This window comes from Hemiscyllium ocellatum, chromosome 3 (genome assembly GCF_020745735.1).
Source record: "Hemiscyllium ocellatum isolate sHemOce1 chromosome 3, sHemOce1.pat.X.cur, whole genome shotgun sequence".
In the NCBI taxonomy this organism is placed as follows: domain Eukaryota; kingdom Metazoa; phylum Chordata; class Chondrichthyes; order Orectolobiformes; family Hemiscylliidae; genus Hemiscyllium; species Hemiscyllium ocellatum.
Window position 1 is genome coordinate 13,774,391 of NC_083403.1, and position 19,809 is coordinate 13,794,199.

A 19,809-nucleotide genomic window follows, 5' to 3' on the forward strand; every position below is an offset into this window, starting at 1 on the left:
CTGCAGTTCTGGGGGTCTGCCTCCGAGAATTCACCCATGTGATCGGGCTTCTGATGAGTTGTGAGTGATAGTACTGCATTTACTCCACTGTCAGAGCAGGGAGATAGATACCGGACATTTATTGACACAGTCTGTCACTGAAGTTCAAAGTAAACTCAGTATATTCTTTCAGCTTCCTCCCTCAAATTTACAGCATTTAAAGCCTACGTTCATTGTTGGCAGAGCAAGCTTTAATTTAAATCCTGACCTGCTGGTAGTTCTCTTGCTGTAAGCTTATCCATATTGAGTTTCCAGTTTGGACTCTTGCTTTCCTATTGTGAATGGGCTGGCTGGATCTTCTGAGGACACCTTTATTCTACTATTTGCTCTGTGTTTGGGCTGTTTTATCATTTGTTATTAAATGGTCAAAAGTGCATTCAATGCTCAGGAGTAATTATATGGATTTGCAGAGCAAAGAAGTACAAGCCAATATCCGTCCACATCATGTCTGGAGCCTCTCCCAACCACATCACTCCCATTTACTACTAGGAGCAATATCTAGGGCCCTCTGTGCCCGTGATGAGCTAGGGGCAGCACTGGGGTCCATGAGTACTGTCCCTGCTTGTGCTGCATCCCACCAACCCAGAGAGGCCATGTCTGAGTGTCCCACAGTCAGTGTGATCCCAGGTTTGTACCAATGCAAATGTGGAGAAGAAGAATATTGGCACCACATTGACACACTCCTTCCAGCCCGCAGTGCAGCCTTTCTTACCTACTGTCTGTTCCCATGTATTCCTGGTTGAATAAACTCTTGTCGCTAGCTGCTGTAATGATTTGAACTAAATGAGTCCTGAAGTTAAATCACAGCTGAGTGCATTGCCCTGTGAGAACCAGGCAGCTCCCAGGTCAGATCCTCTGTCTATTCCAGAGTAGTTGGTAAAAATGGCTCTGAGAACTTTCTATTTGAAATTGAGGATCAACTTAGACTCCTGCCCCAGATCCCTGTCCAGAACAGTGTGCGTGTATAAGTGCAAGGTTGTGGAAATGATCAATTCTGCCTGTGAGGCCCTCTGTCAAATGCCAGGTCTGTGCTATTGTTTTCATCTCAGCTCAGCATTGGAAATGGCCGAAAAGATAAAATGCTGGAAGGTATAGAAAACATAGACAAAGAGGAGGTTGGCACCTTGATTCAGCAGAAAGTGGCTTAGAGTCATACAGCATGGAAACAGACCCATCAGTCTCAATATCAACCAGTCCATGCTGACCAAGTTTCCCAAACTAGAACTAGTTCTGCTTTGCCTGCAATTAGCCCATATCCCTCTAAACCTTTTCTAGTTGATGTACCTGTCCAAATGTTATTTAAATGTTGTAACTGTACCAGCAGTTACCACTTCCTCAGGCAATTTATTCCACAGACGAACCACCCTCTGTGAAAAAGCTGCCTCTCAGGTCACTTGTAAATCTGTCTCCTCTCACCTTTGAAAATGTCCCCTAGTTTTGAGCTCCCCCCATCTTGGGGAAAAGACCATTATTATTCACCACTAAATTGGTGAGGTTCCTTAGATCTTGTACTCTGTAATAATATATTTGTGATGTTAGGACAATCCCAATAATTGATAGAAATCTCCTCTTGTGTCTGTGGATCTGACTTTTGGTGCACTGTTGTATTCATCCAGCCAACAAGAAGCATGAAAAGGAGATGCCTGTTGAGTGAAGAGGAGGAGAGGCAGCTGCAGAGCACCAAGTCTCCCAAAAGGAATCCGAGAGTTGCCATGCAACCTCAGGTATGACCTCCAAAAGTATGAAAAAATGTTTTCTGACCCATTTCCTGCACTTCAGCCTTCGCCTCCCCCCCCCTTCCCGCCACAGCAATGATAGGGTCCCTCTCGTCCTCATCTACCATCCCACCGACATCCACATCAAGAGGATCATTAGCTGCCGAATCTGTCACATTCAGCGAGATGTCACCACCAGACACACATTCCCCTCCCTTGTCAGCCTTACACGAGGTCCGTTCCCATCCCAGGACACCCTGGTCCACTCCTCCTTCACAACCAACACCCCCTCGCAGCCCCATGGCACCTTCCCCTGCAACTACAGAAGGTGTAATACCTCCCGTTTATTTCCTTTCTCCTCCGTATCCAAGGGCCCAAACACACTGTCCAGGTGAAGCAATGCTTTACCTGCACTTCACTCAATCTAGTTTACTGTACTCACTGTTTATAATGCGGTCTCTCCCCCATTGGGGAATTGAAGCGTGGATTGGGCGACTGCTTTACAGAACACCTTCATTCTGTCTGCAAAGATGACCCTGAGCTTCCAGTTGCCTGTCACTTCAACACCCCACCCTGTTCTCTGGTCAGCACCTGTCTCAGGCTAGCTGCAGTGCTCTAGCGAGGCTAAACGCAGGCTGGAAGAACAGGAGCTCAGTTTTGCGGCTTGGGAACTATACAACCTCTGGACTCAATATCAAGTTCCCTAATGTTAGGGCTTGATTCACCTTCTCCAAGACCTTACCTCAACCCCCACACACCAGGGCTTGTTATCACATCTTCCGCTATTACACACAACCCATTGATAGCTGTTAATAGTCCCCATTGTTAACTATTTATTTTCCTAAGCTGATGGTTATCCACTCCTTTATCTGTCTGACTGTTCTTCTTTTTTCTTGGCTCTATTTTCGCCCATCGTTTACTCTCTACCCCCTCTCCCCCCACCTTACCTTCTGCATGAAAAAAAAGCGTGTTCCTAGTTACTATCAATTCTGAGGAAGGGTCACTGGACCCAAAACATTAACTCTGATTTCTCACCACAGATGCTGCTGGACTTGCTGAGCTTTTCCAGCAGTTTTTGTTTTTGTTTCTGATTTCCAGCATCTGCAATTCTTTCATTTTTTTAATGTTTTATGATTGGCTGGTGTGAAGAACTTTGTTAGAAAAGTTCACAGGATAATGGTTTGTCTGCAGTGTGTATGATCTGTGACTGTAACAGCTGTAACATTGGCCAGAGCAACCTGATGGTCCATGTTAATCCTCCAGCAACTCCCTTTATTCTCTGTAGGGGAAGTCTCTCCTGCCTACTTTGCACTTGTGAAAACCACTCCAACCAGACAAAATGAGAATAACTCCAAAGTCATACAAGGTAGAACCAAGGATGTTGTTCCTAAGCCGAATGTGAAGTGCTGGTTGTAACAGAGTGAGTGCTGTCTTGTTCTCACTGAGTCATGTCAATAAATATTTCTGGGAGGAGCTTGGAAATGACCTCACAGCAGCAAACGTCAAAGACACCTGGTGCTTTCAGTCTTCAAAGGGGGTGACTGAGCTGAGAATTTGCTTCAGTATATAACATGACCAAATAGAGCAGTAAATTGAATAATGATAACAGGACATGGCTTAAAATGGCAAGCCTAGGCTTGGCACTGGGAGTGTACTGTGATCTTGAAATGAATTTTCTAAAACAGTAGTGGGACAAAAAGACTGAACTTACTCAACAAACACCTGGATTGTTATTGGGAGACGAGAAGATTTCTTTCCAGCTAGTTGACTGCAGTTACCTGTGATGTCCTCTTTGCTGCTGCTTACCCTCAGGAACCGGCTGTATTACATACGGATGAAGCCCAGAACCCTGAAACTCTATTATACAGTAACACACTAGTTTTACTCTGAAGGTTGCATTTTTACTCCTGAAGATAATTGTGAGCAAACTACTGAAATACTTATTCTCCTCATGTCTGAGGAAGTTGATGCTAAATAGTGACATTTGTCTTTCAGTACAGGACTGAGTGTTAACCTCAAACACTCTAGACCAGGGTTGGCCTTGGCCCTGGAAATGCTCCTGACCCGGCTCAGACTGGAATTGGTCCTGGAACTTCTCCTGGCCCAAGATTTAGATGCAATCTAAAACTGCTGATTTCTGCTTCAACAGGTAGCAGCTCTTTCAACAACACAGTGATGTTTTTCAGTTTCTCCCGACACCAGTCATCCGAAAGTTCCTGACCTGGCCACACTTTGGTCTTCTGGGTTTTTGATTCTTGCCTATTAGAAATGGAGCCAAGGCTGTCCAAACATGTTCCTCACGGTGTTTGTAAAGTCAAAAGGTTTTCGCTCTATTACTGTGGGTTGGCTTTGACACACGTGTAACCAGTCAGTGTAAGCAAAACCCCTCCCCCCCCCCCCCCCCCCCCCCCCAAAAATGTCTGGAATTTTGCTGTTTCCTCATCAAAACTTAAAACATTCGAATTCTGTCTTTTTAAACACCATTTTGTTTTTAAATGTGCATATCTTTTCTATTTTCAATAAACTTGATCTCTTGTCAGAAATATTCTGCAACCATGGCAACGCCTGATAAGAAAGTCGCTCAGAAGATTGGCTTGCGCTTGAGGAACTTGCTGAAACTTCCCAAGGCCCACAAGTGGTGTATCTACGAGTGGTTTTACTCAAATATCGATAAGTATGCTTCATCTGACTTTCCTGATATTTAATTCCACAAGTTGTGCATTTCTTTCTCTATCCCTTGTGTGCAGGTTCTAATCCATTCTGCTTCTTAGGCCACTTTTTGAAGGCGATAATGATTTCTGCGTGTGCCTGAAAGAGTCCTTCCCAAACCTAAAAACCAGGAAACTGACCAGAGTCGAGTGGGGCAAAATCCGGAGGCTAATGGGAAAACCCCGACGGTAAGTGTAGCGAGGAGGGTGATAACACAAGCACACAGCTTCAGAACTCAAGAGCCAAGTCCATCTCCGAAGTCTCAAGGCACCAGCTAATAGTCCAGCAGGTTTATTTGGAATCACAAGCCCCAAGCAGACCTCCGAAAGCTTGCAATTTCACATAAACCTGTTGGACTATAACCTGGTGTCATGAGACTTTTGACTTTGTCCACCCCAGTCCAACACCAGCACCTCCACATCAAATGCATTTCATCATGGCCCCATTGTGAATTTATCTCTGGGCAGCTGCCTAAGTCATAGTCATAGAGTCATAGAGATGTACAGCGTGGAAACAGACCCTTCAGTCCAACCCGTCCATGCTGACCAGATATCCCAACCCAATCTAGTCCCACCTGCCAGCACCCGGCCCATATCCCTCCAAACCTTTCTATTCCGATACCCATCCAAATGCCTCTGAAATGTTGAAATTGTACCAGCCTCCACCACACCCTCTGGCAGCTCATTTCATACACATACCATGCTCTGTGTGGAAAAAGTTGCCCCTTAGGTCTCTTTTATATCTTTCCCCTCTCACCCTAAACCTATGCCCTCTAGTTCTGGACTCTCCGACTCCAGGGAAAAGACTTTGTCTATTTATCCTATCCATGCCCCTCATAATTTTATAAACCTCCATGAGGTCACCCCTCAGCCTCTGACGCTCCAGGAGAAACAGCCCCCAGCCTGTTCAGCCTCTCTCTCTTTAGCTCCAATCCTCCAACCCTGGCACCATCCTTGTAAATCTTTTCTGAACCCTTTCAAGTTTCACAACATCTTTCCGATAGAATGGAGACCAGAATTGCACATAATATTCCAACCAATGTCCTGTACAGCCACAACATGACCTCTCAACCCCTGTACTCAATACTCTGACCAATAAACGCCTTCTTCACTATCCTATCTACCTGTGACTCCACTTTCAAGGAGCTATGAACCTGTACTCCAAGGTCTCTTTGTTCAGCAACACTCCCTAGGACCTTACCATTAAGTGTATAAGTCCTGGTAAGATTTGCTTTCCCAAAATGCAGCACCTGGCATTTATCTGAATTATACTCCATCTGCCACTCCTCAGCCCATGACCAAAGCTGCCAGATGGGTTTGAGCATCCAATTGGTTTGCTTCAGTGAAAGTAACCCTGCCACATCTGCCTGGCCTACTTGCATCCCCTGTTTCACAGTCCTGTCCCATTGCCCCTGTGGAGTGATCTAACAAGCTGCGACGTTGTCCAAACAGTATCTCTGACTGTGTAAGGAAGTTGAACAAGTGTTGAATCTGGTTTGCAGTGTTCATTGACCGCATTGCAGGCTAAGAGACAAAGGCAGCAATTTGCTGTACAATAATAACCCTGTAATAATGTACATTGTGTAATAGCCACTTCACAGGAACATTATAAATCAAAGAATGACATTGAGCCACACGGGGAAGTGTTGGGTGAGTTGATCACGACTTGCTAAAGAGGGTTTAGGGAGAGAAGTTTAGAGCTCAGGCCCTAGGCACATGAAGGTATAGCCACTTTGGTGGAGCAGTGAAAAGCAGGGATGCTTAAAGACCTGAATGCAGATCGTCAAGTTGTGAGCCAGGAAAGAAGAAAGACAGAGAATGGTGAGGCAAGACATTGACTGACTGACTGACTGGGAGCCCGTGTAGGTCTGTAGAATAGAATAGAATCCCTGCAGTGTGGAAACAAGCCCTTTGGCCTAACAAGTCCACACCTACCCTCCGAAGAGTAACCCACCTAAACCCATTCCCTACCCTATTAGTCTACATTTACCCCTGACTAATGCACCTAACCTACACATCCCTGAACACTATGGGCAATTTACCTTGGCCAATTCATCTGACCTGCACAGGTTTGGATTATGAGAGGAAACCGGAGCACCCAAAGGAAACCACGCAGGCATTGAGAAAATGTGCATACTCCAGGATTCGAACCGGGGGTCTATAGAACATAGAACATAGAAGGATACAGCGCAGTACAGGCCCTTCGGCCCTCGATGTTGCGCCGACCGAATCCTACCTAACCTATACTAGCCCAATAACTTCCAAATGCCTATCCAATGCCCGCTTAAATGACCATAAAGAAGGAGAGTTCACCACTGATACGGGCAGGGCATTCCATGAACTCACAACCCGCTGTGTGAAGAATCTACCCCTAACATCTGTCCTATACCTACCACCCCTTAATTTAAAGCTATGTCCCCTAGTAACACCTGACTCCATTAGCGGTAAAAGGTTCTTAGTATCTACCCTATCTAAACCCCTAATCATCTTATACACTTCTATCAGATCTCCCCTAAACCTTCTCTTCTCCAATGAGAACAGCCCCAAGTGCCTCAGCCTTTCCTCATAAGATTTTCCTACCATTCCAGGCAACATCCTGGTAAACTTCCTCTGCACTCGTTCTAAAGCTTCCACATCCTTCCTATAGTATGGCGACCAAAACTGCACACAATACTCCAGATGAGGCCTCACCAGAGTCTTATACAACTGCAACATGACCTCAGGACTCCGGAACTCAATTCCTCTGCCAATAAAGCCCAGTACACCATATGCCTTCCTCACAGCACTATTTACCTGGGTGGCAACTTTCAGAGATCTGTGTACATGGACACCAAGATCCCTCTGCTCATCCACACTACCAAGTAGCCTACCATTAGCCCAGTAATCCATCATCTTGTTATTCCTACCAAAGTGAACGACTTCGCACTTAGCTACATTGAATTCCATTTGCCACATTTCCGCCCAGCTCTGCAACTTATCTATATCCCGCTGTAACCTACCACTTCCTTCCTCACTATCCACAACTCCACCGACTTTTGTGTCATCCGCAAACTTGCTTACCCAGCTTTCAAGTCCTTCCTCTAGATCATTTATAAAAATAACGAAAAGCAATGGTCCCAAAACAGATCCTTGTGGTACACCGCTAGTAACTGCGCTCCAAGATGAACATAATCCATCAACTACTACCCTCTGTCTCCTTCCAGCCAGCCAATTCCTAATCCAAACCTCTAATGTATCCTCAATGCCATACCTCTGTAGTTTTAGCATTAGCCTACCATGGGGAACCTTATCGAACGCCTTACTAAAATCCATATACACAACATCTACTGCTTTACCCTCGTCCACTTCCTTAGTCACCTTCTCAAAGAACTCAATAAGGTTTGTGAGGCACGACCTGCCCTTCACAAAACCATGCTGGCTATCCCTGATCACGTTATTCCTACCCAGATGTTCATAAATCTTATCCCTTACCATTCTCTCTAAGACTTTGCCCACCACTGAAGTCAGACTCACTGGCCTATAGTTACTAGGGCTATCCCTACTCCCTTTCTTGAACAATGGGACCACATTCGCTATCCTCCAGTCCTCTGGTACTATTCCCGTTGACAATGACGACATAAAAATCCAGGCCAATGGCTCTGCTATCTCCTCCCGAGCTTCCCATAGGATCCTGGGGTAAATGCCATCAGGCCCAGGAGACTTATCTATATTCATCCTTTCCAATATTCCCAAAACCTCTTCCCTGCATATTTCCAGGGCATCCATTCTAATTATTTGTGATTCCATATTCACATCAGCAACAGTGTCCTGTTCCTGAGTGAATACTGATGAAAAGTACTGATTTAATGTCTCTCCAATCTCCTCCGCCTCCACACACAACTTCCCACTACTATCCTTGACTGGACCGATACCTACCCTAGTCATCCTTTTATTCTTGACATACCTATAGAAAGCCTTTGGGTCTCTGGTGCTGTGAGGCAGCAGTGCTAACCACTGAGCCACCAAGTAAGATAGGGGTGTTAAAGGAACAGGGTTTGATACAAGTTAAGATTGGGGCAGCAGAGCTTTTGATGTCCTCAAGTTTAAAGAAGGTAGGATATAGCAGACCAGCTATAACTGTTTAATATTATCAAGTCTAAAAGCAACATTTAAGGTTTCAGCTATAGAGGAGCTGAGATGGGTAAAGTCAGGCAGTGGGTGATGGACAAAATTCAGGGGTGGAACTGACCAATCACAGTGGTGGTGTGAATATGTGATCAGGAGCACATCTCAAGTTCTGAGATATGACCCGTAATTGTCTGGTTTAGTCGCACACTGTCTGGGAGAGGGATTGGGTTGAATGCTAGGGATAGGAGATTGGAAACTGAAAACATTGGTGTCCATCTTTCCAGTATTTAATTGGAGGAAATTTCTGGTCATCCCATACTGAAGTTTAGATGAGCAGTCTAACAATTTAGCAAAGCAGAAGAGTTAAGAGTGGTGGCAGTGAAGTGGAACTGGATATTATTAGCATACGTCTGAAAACAAATGCTGTGCCTTTGAATGTCTGTGGGGTTTTTCACAGGGAGGTCAAGGTTAAATCTTTGAGGGACACAAGAAGAGAAAGTGACAATGATGATTGATGAGAGTAGGGCAATGGATATTGTCTACATGGACTTTACTGAAGCATTTGACAAGGTCCATCATGGTAGCCTGGAATCTACGGTGAGTTGGTAAGCGGGATATAAAATTGGCTTGGTCACAGAAGACAGAGGATACTTTAGCAGGGTGTTTTGGAGCAATGTGGCCTGTGATGGTCCACGGGATTGGGTACCAGGACCTCTTATTTGTAATATATATATAAATGATTTGGATGAAAATGAAAGTGGTCTGATTAGTAAGTTTGCAGATGTCAGAAAAATTGGAGTTGTGGATAGTGAGGAAGGTTTTTAAAGGATACAGCAGGATCTAGATCAGTTGGAAAGTTGGGTAAGAAATGGCAGATGGAGCTTAGATTGGGCAAATATTTGGAGATCAAATGCAAAAGGAAAGTATAAAGTAAATGACAGGACCCTTAGGATGATTACTTTGTAGAGGGATCTTGGAGTCAAGTCCATAGCTCTCTGTAAGTGGCAACACAAGTGGATAACGTTATGAAGAAGGCGTATGGCATGTTTACCTTTATCAGTCGGGCCATTGAGGGCCCAAGGTTGCCACGTCATGTTGCAGTGATTATAAAACTCATAGTTAGGTCACATTTGTACTGATATGTATACAGTTCTGGTTACCACAACATGGGAAGGATGTGGTGGCTATGGAAAGGATGCAAAAGAGGTTTACCAGGATGTTGCCTGGATTGGAGCGTATTAGCTATAGTGAGAGGTTGCACAAACTCCGATTGTTTTCACTGGAATGCCAGAGGCTGATGGACAACCTGGTAGAAGTGTAGAAGATTATGAGAGGCATGGATAGGGTAGATAGTCAGTCTTTTTCCCAGGGTGGACATGTCAAATATTATAGGGCATAGGTTTAAAGTAAGACTGGTAAAGATTAAAGGAGATGTGCAGGGCAAGTTTTACACAGAGGGTGGAGGTGGCAGGGGAGGTGGTAGAATCAGATACAATAGTAACATTAAAGAGGCATTTTGACAGACACAAGAAAAGGCAGGGAATAGATGGATATGAACCACGTGCAGGCAGCTGGGGTTAGTTTAGAATGGCTTCATGGTGAGCACACACATGATGGGCTGAAGGGCCTGCTTCTGTGCAGTACTGTTGGCAATTTGACTTGGTGTGATAGTGTAGGGTGGGGCACATCAGATTTCAGGCTTGTGGGCTTCTTGCTCTGATTGTTGGGAGTGTGGATAGAGGAGATGTAGGAGGCATTTAAGATGACCAAAACTGGATGTCAGCACAGCCAGAGCCAGCTAGAAGGAAGCATATGATGGGCTGCTGTGGTTCCTTTTGTAGATCTTTTCATTTGTCCATTTGCAGGGTCCCCTATTTCCGCCAGCATTCCCTCATCCAATGCAATTCTGTTGGAAATGGGCACATGCTCACTTCTGGGGCTTAGCTGAACTGCCTTGGGGCAGGTCGACCAAGTGTGGCAGCACTACTCCTTGCTAGTCCAACAAACTGCACCCCCACTGTGGGAGAGCAGCAGCTGGGGAACTTCGTGTAGCCCAGGACCCCAGAAAATATGTTACAGCCTGCAAGCATTCAGCGGTCTCTGTCAGCTGTTTACCAGGACACGCAGACACTGTGTGATAAAAGCTACTGATTTAACTAACTTCGTTTCCTCAGTCGTGTTTTTGCTGCTTTTCCTTCCCTGCAGTGACGTCGATAAGCAGCAGTTTCAAAATCGGAGCAGAAAGGTAAACGAAGAGTAAAGATGAGGACGTAGAGATACACACCTACTAAACCTAGCATAAAACCGTACAGACTCAGGTGTTTAACCTAAGATTCTGCAGAAAGTTAATCCAGAGCTACCTTATTGTAGTGATGTGACTCACTGGGGCTCCCTCTGATAGAGGGAGCTCCTAAGGTCTAGGGGGATAAATCTAGGGTGATTACAGCCAGCGAGTTGGAGGTGTAGCTGGCACACAGTTGTAACCCTTTCTCCTCTGCTGCAGCTGTTCGGCAGCTTTCTTTGCAGAAGAACGGTCTGCCTTACAACATAAACGACAGAAAATCAGACTCCTGCAACAGAGGAAGGTGACAGAGCTGTCTCAGTACAAAGACCTCCCAGATGAGATCCCATTGCCTCTAGTCATAGGAACAAAAGTCACCGGTAAGTCAGTCACCCCTGCACTATTCTGCTTTTTGTGATCACACCCCACTGCTCTCACTCTAATTATTGTGCACGGCTCTAATCTCCAGATTACAAAAAGCACAGAAGAGGGTCTAAGAATGATGTCAGAATTGAGAAGTTATACCAATCATGAACAAGCTGAGACTTGGAAGCACTAGCTTTCGGAACGCCACTCCATCAGGTTCGTCACAACCACCTGATGAAGGAGTAGCGCTCCGAAGCTAGTGCTTCCTATTAAACCTGTTGGACTATAATGTGGTGTTGTGTGATTTTTAACTTTGTACACCCCAGTCCAACACCAGCACCTCCAAAAGCTGAGACTTGTTTGCTTTTTCAACCTGGAAGAAGTTACTAGGGTTTTGATTGGATAGACTTGGAGATGTTTGTGAAGAAGACAGTTACTAATACATTCATCAGGAAATTCAGGAGAAATGTCCTGACCCCAAGAGTTGGAATGTGAAACTTGCTAAAGCCACAGTTTATCACAAAACATAGATGCAGATGTAGGTCTTGGATTGCTAGATCTAAAATGATGAGTTGTCATTCAGTAACATGTTAGACCTTGGTTAAGTTTGTCATCATTTCTCCACTTTGTCACTCCACTCTTTAGCACGACTTCGAGGTTTTCACGATGGCCTGTTTACAGGACAAATTGATGCTGTTGACACTATTAACGCCACATACCGAGTCACATTTGATAGGACGGGATTGGGAACACACACTGTACCTGATTATGAAGTTCTTGTAAGTAAATAACGGTGGTTTTTATGTGCACAATTCTCAACTATGAGAGGCAAAGCTAAATGATTTTACCTGCATTTTCCTTTCTTTTATTTAATTATCTAAAAATTAATATCCTCTGGTCCAAATCCTACAACCAATGGGACCAGTTTTACCCTGACTGCTCAGTTCAGACTACTGATAATTTTGAACACCTCTTGCTATATGTACATCAACTGTCTACAGTCCCCGACATTTCCAACTTACTGAACTAAAATGTGTTCTCATCCCTGGAACCACCCAGAGCAGGCTTGAATGGCCTCCTCCTGCTCCTGTTTTCCTATTACCTACATCTTTTCAACATCTCTCTAAAGCCTTCACATCCTTCCTAGGAATGTAAGAGCAGGAGAGAGTTTTCAGCCCCTCAAACCTGACCCATCATTTTCAGTCCAGACCCATTACATTCCTAGGAAGGATGTGAAGGCTTTAGAGAGATGTAGAAAAGATGTAGGTAATAGGAAAACAGGAGCAGGAGGAGGTAGTTCATCATCTACCTCAATGCCATATTTCAGTGTAATCCCTCTGGCCTTATGGGTGTTTAGCCTAAGCCTGGAAAAATCCAGAATCTTCTATCTGGAGATCTAATGCACAATGTTTACTTTGTTCACTTGTAAATTTTCAATGTAGAGATTCCCATTACTCTCCAAGAAGTCTCTTTCTAAAAGTGTGTTTTAAAAGAAACCACGTGACTACAAAAATACAAGTCCACCATTAAACCCCTTGGACACTTTACCATGCCTCACTGAGGTAATGTCCTGGAAACCAAGCTCCGCTATTCTCAAAGCTTTCACAAAAGTTGAAGGTTTTTTTAAATGTACACACAATTCCCCAAGTTACCTGACCAAAATCAACCAGGTTTATATACTTAACAAGAATTACTATTTACCTCAAATAAAAAGACTCTAGCTACAGGTAAACAATTATGAAGAATTGGCATATAACTTTACTAGTTTAAACTCTTGACCTCTTATAAACTCCCCCTCTACATACAGAAAAAAAGAGAGAGACACAGACATACAGGAAAAAATGAGTATAATAGGCAGAGAGAAAGATTGGGAAAGTAATTCAGTCATTCATGTTAACATGATTTGATATGATTTTCATGCTGTTCAGAACCCTACTTCTCGATTGATCTTCAATTTTTTCACTGGTTGGTAGGAGACCCAGGATGACTAGTTCACAATTATGAAGGTCTCTGACTTAGTAATGAAAGGTCACAGCTTGCAGCAAATGCTGAAGGAAAGTGATGAAATGATTTTGATCAAACTTGAAGTTTATTTTCACTGAGAACAGAGACCACTCCTGATCAGAGACTTGATAGCTTCTCCAATCCCCAAGCTGTTCAGCTATCTGGGAGCCAATCATATTGTTGTTGGCAGGCAGAAGGCCTTTGTCATCCAAAAACTGGAGCACAGTTACTTGTTGCCAGCTGAATCTCTTATTTCAACACATCCTATACCTGCGATGAACCTAGTCCCCTTTCTCTGGACTGCCTCCAATCAGTATATCTGTAAGGGGATCCAAACAGTTCACATCATTGCAGCTGTGATCGAACTAGTGCTCTAGAGCTGGTGCTAGGTCTTCAATAATTGTTTGTACAGGCTCACACAGACATGCAGGCAGCTTTAAACGTTGAATATATAGCATAGGACCAGAGTTGCTTGTAGACCAAGACCAGAGAATAGTGTCAGGTTCCGTTCTTTTGAAAGATGTGAGTTAATCCATTGAGTTTTTGAACTACAATCCAGGAGCTTCTCATGATCATTTTATTTTTTGTAGTGTGTGCCCAGTTTCTAGTATAAGGGTCCTCCATTTCCAAACATCCGATTTGCGAGCACTCATACTTGAGTACAATCTCACACAAATGTAATTTTAAATATCCGACATGCAAGCATTTCCTATACTAATGAACAGCTGCTTTACATTGTCCTGCATTGTGTTCCAACTCGTCTCCAAATTGACGAGTGAATAGACTCAGGGACGGAACCCAGTCACGATCCGGGGACTGCCTGTATTTAATGACACCATTCATCATGCTGGGGATTTGTACTCACGAATTTTTAATTTGAGTTGTGATCTACACTGCTGCACTTATTCGTTGCAGTATGAATGTGTTTTTAGAAAACTCCACACTTCTATTTGCATTGAAAATTTTAATGCATTTTTGCTGTCATTCTCAGAGCAACGAGCCTCATGAAACTATGCCTATCACTGCCTTTGCTCAGAAGCAGCGACCTTCCAGGTATTACTTGACACCACCACGGCTGCCTTACACTACCAGCACCCAGTCTCCTATCACAGTAAGTTGCATCTTTTGCTTTGTGCTATTACTATCCTATCCAGTATGTGAATGCACCTACGAGAGAAGGTGCAAAATTTGACCTACTCTTGGTGTCAGTAGGAGAGCATTTTGGGACAACTATTAATGCTATTAATTTTAACATAGTGATGAAAAAGGATAGACTGGATCTAAAAGTTGAAGTTCTAAATTGGAGGAAGGTTAATTTTGGTGGTATTAGGAAAGAACTTTCCGAAGCTGATTGGGCCCAGATGTTCGCAGGTAAAGGGACGGCTGGAAAATGGGAAGCCTTCAGAAATTAGATAACGAGAATCCAGACAAAGTATATTCCTGTCAGGGTGAAAGGAAAAGTTGGTAGGTACAGAGAATGCTGGATGACTAAAGAAATTGAGGGTTTGGTTAAGAAAAAGGAGGAAGCGTATGTCAGGTACAGACAGGATAGATCGAGAGAATCCTTAGAAGAATATAACGGCAGTAGAAGTATACTTTGAGGGAAATCAGGAGGGCAAAAAGGGGACATGAGATAGCTTTGGCAAATAGGGTTAAAGAGAATCCAAAGGGTTTTTACAAATACATTAAGGACAAAATGGTGACTGGGGAGAGAATAGGGCCCCCTCAAAGATCAGCAAGGCGGCCTTTGTGAGGAGCCGCAGGACAGAGGGCAAGATACTAAACGAGCATTTTGCATCAATGTTTACTGTGGAAAAGGACATGTAAGATGTGGAATGTGGGGAAATAGATGGTGACATCTTGAAAATGTCAATATTACAGAGGAGGAAGTGCTGGATGTCTTGAAACACACAAAAGTGGATAAATTCTTAGGACCTGATCAGATGTACCCTAAAACTCTGTGGGAAGCTAGAGAAGTGATTGCTGGGCCCCTTGCAGAGATATTTACATCATCGATACCTCACAGGTGAGGTACTGGAAGACTGGAGGTTGGCTAACGTGGTGGTGCTACTATTTAAGAAAGGTGGTTAGAACAAGCCAGGGAACTATAGACCAGTGAGCCTGACGTCGGTGGTTGGCAAGTTGTTGGCAGGAATCCTGAGGGACAGGATTTAATGTATTTGGAAAGGCAAAGACTGATTAGGGGTACTTAGCATGGCTTTGTGTGTGGGAAATCACATCTTACGAACTTAATTGAGTTTTTTGAAGAAGTAACAAAGAGGATTGATGAGGGCAGAGCAGTGAACGTGATTTTATATGGACTTAAATAAGGAGTTCGACAAGGTTCCCCATTGGAGACTGGTTAGCAAGATTGGGTCTTATGAAATACAGGGAGAACTAACCATTTGGACACAGAACTGGCTCAAAGGTAGAAGACAGAGGGTGGTGGTGGAGGGTTGCTTTTCAGACTGGAGGCCTGTGACCACAAGAACTGGTGCTGGGTCCACTGCTTTTTGTCATTTATATAAATAATTTGGGTGTGAACATATTTAGTAAGTTTTCAGATGATACCAAAATTGGAGGTGTAGTGGACAGCGAAGAAGGTTATCTCAGAATACAACGGGATCTTGATCAGATGGGCCAATGGGCTGAGGAGTGGCAGATCAAGTTTAATTTAGATAAATGTGAGATGCTGCATTTCTGAAAAGTAAATCTTAGCAAGACTTATACACTTAATGGTAAGGTTCCAGGGAGTGTTGCTGAGCAAAGAGACCTTGGAGTGCAGGTTCATAGCTCCTTGAAAGTGGAATCACAGGTACATAGTATAGTGAAGAAGGTGTTTGGTATGTTTTCCTTTATTGGTCAGAGCTTTGAGTGCAGGAATTGGGAGGTCATGTTACGGCTGTACAGGACATTGGTTAGGCCACTGCTGGAATATTGCGTGCAATTCTGGTCTCCTTCCTATCGGGAGGATATTGTGAAACTTGAAAGGGTTCAGAAAAGATTTACATGGATGTTGCCAGGGTTGGAGGATTTGAGCTATAAAGAGAGGCTGACTAAGTTGGGGCTGTTTTCTCTGGAGTGTCAGAGGCTGAGGAGTGACCTTATAGAGGTTTACAAAATCAAGTGTGGTCTGGATAGGATAAATACAAAAGGTGTTTTCCCTTGGTTGGGGGGGTCTGGAACGAGAGACCTAGGTCAGGGTGAGAGGGGAAAGAAATAAAAAGGACCTAAGGGGCAACATTTTCACACAGAGGGTGATGCATGTATGGAAAGAGCTGCTAGTGGAAGTGGTGGAGGCTGGTACAATTATAACATTTAAAAGTTAAAAATCACATAACACCAGGTTATAGTCCAACAGGTTTATTTGGAAGCACTAGCTTTCAGATGGATTGCTCTTCGTGATATGGTTGTGGAGTATCTGGATGGGCATATGAACAGGAAGGGTTTAGAGGGATATGGGCCAAGTTGTGGCAAATGGGACTAGATTAGGTTAGGATGGTCATCATGGACGAGTTGGACCAAAGGGTCTGTTTCTGTGCTGTACATCTCTGACTCTGTGATTCAGTCATGTCCTTTAGGGAAGGAAGCTGCCATCCTGACCTGGTCTGACCTACATGTGACTCCAGACCCACAGCAATGTGGTTCACTCTTAACTGCCCCCTGGGAAATTAGGGATGGGCAATAAATGTTGGCCTAGTCAGCGATTCCTGAAGAAGGGCTCATGCCTGAAATGTTGATTTCTCCTGTTCCTTGGATGCTGCCTGACCTCCTGCACTTTTCCAGCAACACATTTTCAGCTCTGATCTCCAGCACCTGCAGTCCTCACTTTCTCCTAGTCAGTGATGCCCTCTTCCTGTGAATGAATATTTTAAGAATTCAAATCTACATTGCCTGGTTATTGGCTTTTCAGTAATTTCAAATGGTGATTTTCAAGCTTTTCCTACTATGAGTCCATTTCAGTGCTTAACAATTTTGTTGCTAAGATGTAGGAGTGGAGGAATGGCCAAGCAGTCTCCTCGCTCTTGACCCTACTTAAAGTCCCCAATGTGAAGTTCGGCCCTGAATTGACATGCACATTGTGAAACATTACAATATTTATGGTTTTATTTGCTTCCGTATAATGCATACAATACAACATGCTCATAATCATGACATTTAAAATAATTGAAAATTCAAATACATCAGTGGACATGGTTTGTTGTTAAATGTTTGTTTTGATTAGGTGTTGATCAAACTTTGGCTTCTCAAAGGAGAGAAAGAGAGAGATGTACTTATTTTGAAGGATGAATAGATGTTGTAAGGTGGTGTGGCTGTTTAATGGGCCAGTTCAGGCGCAGGCCCGGGCGAGGGGACGGGCCGGTTCGGGCGCAAGCCCGGGCGAGGGGACGGGCCGGTTCGGGCGCAGGCCCGGGCGAGGGGACGGGCCGGTTCAGGGCTGGGGCCCGGGCGAGGGGACGGGCCGGTTCGGGCGCAAGCCCGGGCGAGGGGACGGGCCGGTTCAGGGCTGGGGCCCGGGCGAGGGGACGGGCCGGTTCAGGGCTGGGGCCCGGGCGAGGGGACGGGCCGGTTCAGGGCTGGGGCCCGGGCGAGGGGACGGGCCGGTTCGGGCGCAGGCCCGGGCGAGGGGACGGGCCGGTTCGGGCGCAGGCCCGGGCGAGGGGACGGGCCGGTTCAGGGCTGGGGCCCGGGCGAGGGGACGGGCCGGTTCGGGCGCAGGCCCGGGCGAGGGGACGGGCCGGTTCGGGCGCAGGCCCGGGCGAGGGGACGGGCCGGTTCAGGGCTGGGGCCCGGGCGAGGGGACGGGCCGGTTCAGGGCTGGGGCCCGGGCGAGGGGACGGGCCGGTTCGGGCGCAGGCCCGGGCGAGGGGACGGGCCGGTTCGGGCGCAGGCCCGGGCGAGGGGACGGGCCGGTTCGGGCGCAGGCCCGGGCGAGGGGACGGGCCGGTTCAGGGCTGGGGCCCGGGCGAGGGGACGGGCCGGTTCGGGCGCAGGGACGGGCCGGTTCAGGGCTGGGGCCCGGGCGAGGGGACGGGCCTGTTCGGGCACAGGCCCGGGCGAGGGGACGGGCCGGTTCGGGGCTGGGGCCCGGGCGAGGGGACGGGCCGGTTCGGGCGCAGGGACGGGCCGGTTCAGGGCTGGGGCCCGGGACGGTTCGGGGACGGGCCTGTTCGGGCACAGGCCCGGGCGAGGGGACGGGCCGGTTCAGGGCTGGGGCCCGGGCGAGGGGACGGGCCGGTTCGGGCGCGGGGACGGGCCGGTTCAGGGCTGGGGCCCGGGCGAGGGGACGGGCCGGTTCAGGGCTGGGGCCCGGGCGAGGGGACGGGCCGGTTCGGGCGCAGGGACGGGCCGGTTCATGGGCTGGTGCCCGGGCGAGGGGACGGGCCGGTTCGGGCGCAGGCCCGGGCGAGGGGACGGGCCGGTTCAGGGCTGGGGCCCGGGCGAGGGGACGGGCCGGTTCAGAGCTGGGGCCCGGGCGAGGGGACGGGCCGGTTCGGGCGCAAGCCCGGGCGAGGGGACGGGCCGTTTCGGGCGCAGGCCCGGGCGAGGGGACGGGCCGGTTCAGGGCTGGGGCCCGGGCGAGGGGACGGGCCTGTTCGGGCACAGGCCCGGGCGAGGGGACGGGCCGGTTCGGGGACGGGCCTGTTCGGGCACAGGCCCGGGCGAGGGGACGGGCCGGTTCAGGGCTGGGGCCCGGGCGAGGGGACGGGCCGGTTCGGGCGCAGGGACGGGCCGGTTCATGGGCTGGTGCCCGGGCGAGGGGACGGGCCGGTTCGGGCGCAGGCCCGGGCGAGGGGACGGGCCGGTTCAGGGCTGGGGCCCGGGCGAGGGGACGGGCCTGTTCGGGCACAGGCCCGGGCGAGGGGACGGGCCGGTTCGGGGACGGGCCTGTTCGGGCACAGGCCCGGGCGAGGGGACGGGCCGGTTCAGGGCTGGGGCCCGGGCGAGGGGACGGGCCGGTTCGGGCGCAGGGACGGGCCGGTTCATGGGCTGGTGCCCGGGCGAGGGGACGGGCCGGTTCGGGCGCAGGCCCGGGCGAGGGGACGGGCCGGTTCAGGGCTGGGGCCCGGGCGAGGGCGCGGGCCGGGGCGAGGGGACGGGCCGGTTCAGGGCTGGGGCCCGGGCGAGGGGACGGGCCGGTTCGGGCGCGGGGACGGGCCGGTTCAGGGCTGGGGCCCGGGCGAGGGGACGGGCCGGTTCGGGCGCAGGCCCGGGTGAGGGGCCGGGACCGTTCGGGCGCAGGCCGGGGCGAGGGGACGGGCCGGTTCAGGGACGGGCCCGTTCGGGCGCAGGCCGGGGCGAGGGGACGGGCCGGTTCAGGGCTGGGGCCCGGGCCGGTTCGGGCGAGGGGGCGGGCTGGTTCAGGGCTGGGGCCCGGGCCGGTTCGGGCGCAGGCCCGGGCGAGGGGGCGGGCCGGTTCCGGGCTGGGGCCCGGGCGAGGGGACGGGCCGGTTCCGGGCTGGGGCCCGGGCGAGGGGACGGGCCGGTTCAGGCACAGGCCCGGGCGAGGGGACGGGCCGGTTCAGGGCTGGGGCCCGGGCGAGGGGCCGGGCCGGTTCAGGGCTGGGGCCCGGGCGAGGGGCCGGGC

General features: G+C 48.3%; 1 protein-coding gene across 2 annotated transcripts in view; it reads left to right on the forward strand.

Moving 5' to 3' along the window:
• Positions 1 to 19,809, forward strand: part of lin9 (lin-9 DREAM MuvB core complex component) — a 115,673-nt gene that overhangs the window by 70,932 nt on the left and 24,932 nt on the right. For both annotated transcript variants that reach the window (XM_060855754.1, XM_060855745.1), the window contains exons 4-9: positions 1,656 to 1,763; positions 4,295 to 4,428; positions 4,526 to 4,651; positions 11,073 to 11,230; positions 11,862 to 11,995; positions 14,212 to 14,331. In XM_060855754.1, the coding sequence (XP_060711737.1) occupies positions 1,656 to 1,763; positions 4,295 to 4,428; positions 4,526 to 4,651; positions 11,073 to 11,230; positions 11,862 to 11,995; positions 14,212 to 14,331 (780 nt within the window). The remainder of the gene's footprint in view (positions 1 to 1,655; positions 1,764 to 4,294; positions 4,429 to 4,525; positions 4,652 to 11,072; positions 11,231 to 11,861; positions 11,996 to 14,211; positions 14,332 to 19,809) is intronic.